The 8,989-nt window shown below is 35.8% G+C and overlaps 1 protein-coding gene across 3 annotated transcripts; it reads right to left on the bottom strand.

Annotated features, from left to right (window-relative positions):
* Window positions 1–3,034: 3,034 nt before the first annotated feature.
* Window positions 3,035–8,691, bottom strand: LOC107673821 (sorting nexin-12). Of its 3 annotated transcripts, none has more exons than XM_016467621.1 (6): window positions 8,295–8,691; window positions 7,709–7,804; window positions 6,699–6,823; window positions 6,447–6,537; window positions 4,724–4,733; window positions 3,035–3,440 (listed from the first exon to the last, which is right to left on the bottom strand). In XM_016467621.1, the coding sequence occupies exons 1-5, from the start codon at window positions 8,457–8,459 to the stop codon at window positions 4,728–4,730; spliced, it is 483 nt and encodes a 160-aa protein (XP_016323107.1). In that variant the 5' UTR covers window positions 8,460–8,691; the 3' UTR covers window positions 3,035–3,440; window positions 4,724–4,727. The 3 variants fall into 3 exon arrangements, with proteins under 3 accessions (XP_016323107.1, XP_016323106.1, XP_016323105.1); XM_016467620.1 differs by having other exon boundaries at window positions 3,035–3,424; window positions 4,723–4,733; window positions 8,295–8,688; XM_016467619.1 differs by lacking the exons at window positions 3,035–3,440; window positions 4,724–4,733 and having other exon boundaries at window positions 6,435–6,537.
* Window positions 8,692–8,989: the final 298 nt, after the last annotated feature.

Here is an 8,989-nt window from a genome sequence, read left to right as displayed (position 1 = left end):
CACAAACAGCTTGTAACACTCCAAAGAGAAAGGAAAACTTGAAATCGCATCATATGACCCCTTTAAGAACCGTTTACTGAAAGGTTCTTTGAGGAACCAAAAATAATTCTAATAAGGCATCACTGCAAAAACCCCTTTTTGGAACCTTTATTTTTAATTGTAGGTTTTTCAAATAATGTTTAGGTAAACAGTTGCTAAAAGAACCAATTTTTTCTTAGTGTAATTAACATTTTATTAATCTAAAGAACCTTCCTCCACTATAACAATCAAATAACATAAAGCTTTTTCATGGTACCATCAATCGCAATAAAGAAACTTCATTTTTAGGAGGGTACAGTTTTGTTGGTTCCTGTCCAGACAAAAAGTGTGGTGCATATCCTCAATTCTTGTTTAATCTTTTTCCATCCCGTCAAGTTGATTGAAACATCATAAAACAGTGGAAACCAGGTCACAGCCTTGCATTCTGTGATCTCATCCATGCACTGAAGTTTCGGACTTAACAAAGCACATGTAATCTAACGTCTGTCCATTTGGCTGCTCCTTTTAGCATGTTTTCATAGGGTTAAAGTCTGTGCATCAAAGAAAGCCTTGTGGTCTTTGACATCGGTGGATATGTTGTGTCAGTTTGTGTAGGCATCAAAAATATCCCATTTAGCTTCCACTTCACAGAGTAATGTTGCAATCATGCGTTATGCGCAAACTCATTTACAGTCTAACTGCCGCTAGTCAGATGGAGTCTTTTAAAGTGAATGGCAAGTGTTACTTAATGAATATTTATCCCTATTCTTCTCTGTAATGTTTGTGAGAATGGGTGATAAGCGCAAGCCCTCTTTTTACACCTTGTGAACAAAACGACTTTAAATAAAGCATTTGTGGAAACACATGAAAATAATCAAATGTATACAGTGAAAATAAAATCACCTTTGAGCTGGTTTGTCCATGTGACTCGCACACTGCCGATTAGACTCGACTAATAGTATATCCAAAAGTATCCGGGATCTAAATGAGGAACATATTAATCCTATTAACAGTCCTCTTCTTGGTTGTAAGAAGTAATGGTGTCAGTTTATCCATATCCAAGCAGCGTTTACACAGTTTACACGACAGGCTCATTCAGGTAGACTTGACCTGCCCGCCAACGCTTTCCCTCCCCCATGTTTAATCCAGAGCACTTCACACAAGGGCAAGTGGCCTGAAAACACAGTTGTATTCAATAAAATGGTCTTAAAATAAACTGGGCACACCCAGATTTGTGATTTTGTAGTTCATTAGCCCACTAATATACAATTTACACTACCAGTCAGAAGTTTGGATTAATGAAGATGTTTTAGTTGGGGGAAAATCTTATGCTTACAAAGGCTGACATTTTAAAATAAATTAAAGAAAAACAGTATAAAAACAGTAATATTGTGAAAAGTTTTTACAATTTAAAATGTTTTCTATTTTAATATATTTTAAAATGTAATTTATTCCTGTGATGACAAAGCCATTAGTCTTCAGTGTCACATGATCCTTCAAAAATCATTCCAATAAGATGATTTGCTGCTCAAGAATTTCTTAGGAAAATCAACGTTGAAAACGGCTTTTGCTGCTTAATATTGTTGTGGAAATAAATGCTGTTCGTGACCTTTCTATTCATGCAAGTATCCTGAAAAAATGTATAGCTAACCGTTTCCAGAGAAATATTTAACAGACATTGGTCTTCAGACATTGGAGTAGCCTAATGATGCCTAATTATTCCACAATTTTGACCAGTAGGCCTATAATATAATATTATATATAAAAACGGAGCGTTTATTGTGTATTAACTAACCCCCACTAGGGTTAACTTGCAAGTTTCTTTGCATGAAATGACGAACAGTTCCTGCAGCGCTGCCACCTCGTGGCTACATTCAAGAAAACAGCCTTCTTTGTCAGGGATTGATGAATTACATAGACTAATAAAATAGAAAATCGTTGACGTGTGGACATATATTATTCCAAACTATATAATTCGCTTAACTATTTAATGTATGGTTTCATAGAACAAAATGAGAAAATACATCGAAGGAGACGGAGAGGGTTTATTAATGGGTAGAAAGAATGGCTATCTGTTTAAAAATCAACGAGTGCCCTTTTCTTTACACACAGTCCTGAAAATAACCAGAATAGAAAGAGCCAGAAAAGAACAGAACTCATTCTAAGAGATGGCATATAGAAACATAAGAGCAAATGTGACACATTTTGTCATAATGGAATTCAGTTTTTCACAGTGATTGAATATGTACATTCCCGAAGCTTTACTTATACACGGACACTAAACAAACGAAAATACATTTAAACATGGTTGCAAAAGCCTTGTTTTAAACATATCCAAAGTCAAATAGATACAAATGAAATATGGAACGTAAAGGAAGACAATTTTAGCTTCTGAAGTGCTACATTTGGTCAGTTGGTGTCATCTTGATAAAAACTGTTCTCTGGGTTTTTGTGACCTCGTTAATTTGTTTTTAGATGATATCGCTTTTCTTGACCCTAGTAAAATGTATTTATTTCATACTAAGTATAGTTCAAATCTATTAACATATTTACACACATCGCTTAAGACTTACTGATATAAAAATTTTAATTAAACTTTATTTGGAGTACTACTTGTGCACAACACACATTTCATATTAAGCCGAAAATGTGTTTTATTGTCACTATTGATGCGGATTGTATGATCTTTGAATAATATCGTTCTTTAAATCCAAGATATTGTGTACCTAAAGTATACTTGCAATAGTTCTACTTGAGCACAATCAAATATAGGCCTACTTAAGTATATCTTCAGTTAGACTTCAGGACTACTTCCACACAGTTAAAGTGCGTTAGTACAAAATTAGTTGTTCCAATTGAGCAGACTTTATTATACTAAAGGTGCAACTGCAGGGTATTATTACGTTTCTAAATATGTAAATGTTTTTGTAGTTTACTTAGCATGCAATAAATGTATTTCAAATACATTTAATTATATTTATTTTTCACTAGGGGAAGCATGTTACTTTAAATCTAAGACTTAAACTTGAAATTAAAAATACACTGAGGAATGTCATGCGGCCTGATCAAATTCTCTCTATAATATACATATACATTTTTGGCTGAAAGGATTTAAGCCAGGAGTTTTAACCAGAATAAACACAGAAAGCACTGTTTTTAGAGAAAGGAATATTTGCTTAAAGATCAGCAAAAAAGAATGTGTCTTTCCACAAAAAGAATGCATGAGGTATAAATACAGCATTAAGATGAGTTCATCCTCAGGGTGAAACAGGTGTTGTAGTTCTATTAGAGAATAGAAATATATACAGAATATCATGGACAGCAGCTGTGAAAGGCTTTGACTGATGTGCAGAAAAGAGCTGGTAGAGCAGATGGGTCCAGGACGAGGAGGGGGGTTTACCAAAACCTTTGGATCACAGGCCAGGAGACATGAAACAAAACGGTTAGAAATCTTGACAGTACTAATGCACTCAGGGCAAACTATGCTGCCTCCATTATTACATTTTAGTTTAGGGGGGGAAACTTGATTGGATAGTGATAACAACAATCTGAGTATCGTGTGAAATTAACTACTCCATTAAGCAAGTTCACCCAAAAATAAAAAAAAATGAGAAATGCTGAAATGTACTCACCCACAGGCCACCCAAGATGTAGATGAGTTTATTTCTTAATTGTAACAGATTTGAAGAAATTTAGCATAACTTGCTCACCAATGGATCCTCTGCAGTGAATGGGTGCCGTCAGAATGAGAGTCCAAACAGCTGATAAAAACAGCACAATGATCTACAAGTAATCCACATGACTCCAGTCCATCAATGAACATCTCGTTTAGTGAAAAGCAGTGTGTGTGAGTGTGTAAGTAAATAATCCGTCATTAAGGTGTTTTATCTTAAAATCATTGCTTCTGGCCAATACAAGTCCATAATCCATGACACTTAATCCAGTGAAAAAGTCCATCCTCTGTTGTCCTCACATCAAAATCCACTGACGTATTTGTTTAGAGCTATTTTGCCTTGTGAACAGTGCTTGATATGTGCATATTTCTCTCATGGTTCAGACAAGACAAGCTTTTCACTGGAAAAAGCAATATTATGCATAGAGAACTTCAGCCGGAAGCAACGGTTTGAAGTTAAGAACGTCCTCATGCTACATTTGTTTCTTACAAACATGCAGCTTTTTACTTCACAAGACATTAACTGATGGACTGGAGTCATGTTGATTACTTGTGGATTATTGTGATGTTTTTATCAACTGTTTGGACTTCTGACGGCACCCATTCACTACAGAGGATCCGTTGGTGAGCAAGGGATGTAATGCTAAGTTTCTCCAAATCTTTTCCGATGAAGAAACAAACTCGTCTACATCTTGGATGGCCGGACGGAGAGAACATTTTCAGCTAATTTTCATTTTTGGGTGAACTATTCCTTAAAAAAAAAAAAAGATACAACATGAAGCATGCAAATCAGGACATGCAGCCGGCAGTAATTTTACAAATACACGTTGACTGTAAGGGTCATGACAAGCAGATGCAAAATAAAAATTAGCAAAGCAACAGGATGTAAGACAACATTAAAATTAGTTTTGTAAGTATGACCATGAGACGGCATTTACCCCCATATAATTGATTTGAATTATTAGCATTCATGCAGACATCGTTTCCCCACATCAGTTACAACATACTGAGAGTAAAAAAACAAAACTTACGTCATTCACACCTAAAATGGAAGAGAGAATAAACAGAATAAGGAAAAAAGTTCTGATATTATAAAATCTCCATCCGGTGCTCTATTTTGTTTTACTTTATTTACAGACAAACGTCACAGGCACAAATCGATGAACACAGGAGATAACATAAATATAGAGTCATTCTGAGGAAAATGACTGAACTTTGGCAGGACAACCTTTAAACAGTTGGCACATATTTTGTCCTTCTAAAGAGCTGTTTTTGGATCTTTCGCACTGTCGACTCCTAGAGTTTAACTTGGACGCACATACAACGCAGGTCTTGCGCACTTATTTCATACCAAAAATAGGTACATTTGTTTATTAATTACTTTGGAAAACTCCATAGTGGTTGACAAAAGGACATTACAGCACCTAATATTAATATTAATATAATTTCAACCCTAATATCAGTTTTTAGAACATACCTTCCAACTACTCAATGCCTATTATTGGGTAATTCATACTAAACGGGCCTGATATATACTTTATTTTTGAAAGTTGTTTGTTTGCTAACACAGATTAGCATGAATCTTCCAACATAATCCCAGAACCATATCTTTTCACATAAAACTGGAACTAAAAGGTTCTAATCTCTTCATAATCCAGTATGTGCGTTAATCAGATTGAAATGCAACATTCATATTTTTGTAAGATGATACTTTAAAATTGTATTCAAATTATGTATTGGACAGTTATGTATGGAAGCTTGTTTCTGCCAGCAAAAAAATAAATAAATAAAAAAAAATAAAAAAAAATACAGGTAACTGGAGGTAACAAAATCTCACAATTTCAACTTTGTGAGTTTACAAATAAAAAAGGTAATTGTGACTTTTTCCCTCTCACAAACCCTTTTTTCTCTGAAATGTAAGTTAAGATCCTGCAATTCTGAGTTTATCTCAAAATTATGACTTTTTTTTTCTCAGAATCACAAAAGGTGAGAAATTATGATATAAACTCAGAATTGCAGGGGGAAAAAAAGATCTGAATTATGTGATTAAAAAGTTGCAATTACCTTTTTTATTTTGGAGGAAACAAGCTTCAATAGTTAAGGGAGCAACAGGCAACATTATATACAAGTTGAGTTTGTGATTATGAATACTGGCTAGAATTGTACAGTCTTGCCTATGGTCACATGACTACAAAAACGAGTACATTTTCCAAATATATGCCTGAAACACAGCCCAGAACATTTTTTCAGCTTGCTTCTTAGTCGAACAGTGTAATGCTTTACATTTATGACCATTTTTCTAATCTGCTGCAAAACCAGCTCTTCATTGCTCCCTAAATGTTTTAAGCATTTGCGCTGTTTGGAATAACATGCAATACACCTCAACTCTTGAACTCGAAAAGCACATGTTCTTTCAACAGACGCCAGAGAGGACAAAGATATGAGCCAACCCTCTTTGCTTTACAGTGCTACAGCTTAATGTATAGTTATATAATACACACACACTAACAAGTACACTGTATAGATAATAAAGAAATACAATGTGTGTGTAAAGAGAAACTCTCAAGACACATGTACAAAACATGATCTGTTAAATAAAACCAAGTCCTGCACGGTTCATCAGGTATCTCGATTTTGCTCGGTGTAAAAATAAATATTACTCTGCACTTTGTATGCAGATGAATGGGAACAGAAGCTGACAAGCGAAGAAAGAAGACCCTCCCTTGTCCCAGTTTGGAAAACCCTACTGCCGTACTTTTCCAGGAATGTAGTTCCGGTCAATACTTTCTTCCTGCAGGAACATGTGAAGACAGCGTTCGTTCTGGGCCAAAGGATGACCTGCAATTCTGTAAAGGAATATGAGAAACAATCCATGAAATCTGAAAACATAATTCACAATATATTTGTGTAATCATTTCAGGCCCTCACACATTAAGCATTTGCTTGATTGTCTTGCATTTCATTTATAATTTACAAGTGTCCCTCAGGTATCATTTCGATGGCTAACCTGTTGATGAACTGTTCAAGCCCAGCTCGTCTCTCCTCAATGAAGGACTCCTCAAAAATGCCCTCATCTCCACGGAAGGGAAGCTGTCTCTTCAATGCCTTTCCAGGCAATGGAGGCACAACAATCTAGGAAATATTTTCACACATTTTAAAAACGATTTTAACCCTATAAAGCATACTGCATCATATTTGATATATGAATTTCTAAGGCTTCTAAATTATCAACATGATAAAAACTTGAAAAGCCTGTTGCGCACAATCTACTACATGCCTTCTGTCACTTGACTGATAGATTATACTTGTTCAGTACGTTTATTAGGATAATTCTATAAATGTAAATATAAAAATTGCATCAGGCTTTTGAGAAAAGTTTGTCAATCTCTCAAACATCTTTCCATTGCATTTGATTATATTTTGCCCCCCACAATAAAAACGACAAAACTTTTATCATAAAACTAAGCATTTAAATGTAATCTTACTAAGACATATTATTGGGATATATAGACTGACAAGAGATCATGCGTATGCATATGCATTTCATGTACGTCTGCTATATTGTTTTAAAAATCTCAATGATTTACATAAAATAAATTACTATAGATACCTTTAAAATGATTTTTTCCCCCATATAAATACCAATAACTGCACTAAATTGCATATTTTTACTGTTTGACTGAGGTGTTTTTTCTTCTTTTAGTCTGAGCTCCATATTCTCACTATACCAGACCATAGGCCAAAAAAGCCTGATGTATCAAATATGATACAAAAAAACAAAACGACGCATTTGAATTTTTAATATATTTTAGCTAAAGGTTGAACAAGCAGTCCTATTGCTAAAAATACACATTCTTTGACTATTAGTTCAGATGTCAGGCTTTACAGTGTTTCGTACAACCAACCGTTTTTTAATAAGTAAAACATTTTTCTGTAAGGACATGTAAAGACAACCATATGTTCAATACGAGTATTTTATGACAAGATGTTTCCCGCAAGGTCTCCAGGATGTGATACCTTGCTGTCTCTTTCCAGCTCATTCTTCAGCCACTCGAAGTCGCTGTATCTTCGTCTAACACACGACTCCTTCAGTTTAAAAATGGGAAGATTTGTCTAGATTTCACCGGAGAAAGCAGAATAAGTCACATGATTATTAAATAATGTCTACATATCTTAGCGGTGTACACGATGCAGAATGTTCTCGAATTCATCTAACACAAATTTACAGGTATTATTAAAACAACAAAATTATGCATTTGGAACAGTAACGCATCCAAATGTTTATCTTAATGGCTTAGATGCAACTGGCTAGAAGTTGTTGATGGTTGACAGAGTAACAACAACAGCTAAATTAGCTCAATCTCTCTCCGCCAAAACTGCTCTAACCCAACTTGCCCACATAGAAAACCGATTTTAGACCAAAAACCTAACAGTTAATACAATAAAGTCCCCTCTTTAGAAGCTTTCCGAAGGATACGATTCTTTCACGTCGAGTGAGGTGTTAGTTAGCATTAGCTCGCAGGCTAACGTTAGCTAGGCCGAACCGAGCCGCAGACTCTCTGACACAAACACACAATCACATTCATTCACTGGGCCAGCCTACCCTCATCCGGACTTCGTAAGTGGTGAAGCGATTGCGGCCGACTCCTATAGTCTGGGGGTCGTACACGTCGATTTCCAGAAAGTTGCTGGGAGGGCCGTAGGCGTCCGTCAGGTCCTGCGGTTTAGAGTTTAACCGACGAGTATCGGCCACTGTGGCTTCGGACATCTTTAATGACTTACTTCAGACTAACTACGGCAAGGTGTAGTCTAGGGCACGTACAGATGAGAAGGTTTTGATTAAGACATTAAATCGATGGATGTTAAAATGAGCTAGGTACCTCTGCGAATCTAAAACTTGGATGTGTCCAGTTGAGCAACAGAACCAGGAAATCCTGCGCTTCCCGCACCCCGGATGCGATGATATGTGCAGCAGTTTGGGAGACGTATTTTATAAAGCACCTAATTTTTTTGCCTAGCTAGCCAATAGGCGTTCTGTTTTCTGATGACTGACAGGTAATTGACCTATAAGATTTTAGAAGACCGCGAAGGGGGTGGGCTCTTCAGGGTTCCAAAAAAATTCTTAACTGGAGGAGAGGCTGGAAAGGTGTGGATTGGAAAGACCACAAATGTTTTTTTTTTTTCTTCTCAGATTGTCATTTTTTTTTTAAACCATTAAAACATTATTAGCACAATCTATTTAGCATATTTGTTGATTTCAGTGTTGTGGCAGGCCTAATCGTGATGAGCAGAAAATGC

This window comes from Sinocyclocheilus anshuiensis, unplaced genomic scaffold (genome assembly GCF_001515605.1).
Source record: "Sinocyclocheilus anshuiensis isolate Anshui unplaced genomic scaffold, SAMN03320099.WGS_v1.1 scaffold700, whole genome shotgun sequence".
NCBI classification, from domain to species: Eukaryota; Metazoa; Chordata; class Actinopteri; order Cypriniformes; family Cyprinidae; genus Sinocyclocheilus; species Sinocyclocheilus anshuiensis.
Note: the sequence above shows the minus strand (reverse complement) of the source record. Positions and strands in the feature narration are given on the sequence as shown.

Bases quoted from the DNA above. Each gene is read 5' to 3' on its own strand.
- LOC107673821 (XM_016467619.1), bottom strand. From the start codon at position 8,459: ATGTCCGAAGCCACAGTGGCCGATACTCGTCGGTTAAACTCTAAACCG. The intron at 7,805-8,294 runs GTAGGCTGGCCC...GGTGAAATCTAG, and splicing joins CTTACGAAGTCCGGATGAGG to ACAAATCTTCCCATTTTTAA. The intron at 6,824-7,708 runs GTATCACATCCT...AATATTTCCTAG, and splicing joins AGCTGGAAAGAGACAGCAAG to ATTGTTGTGCCTCCATTGCC.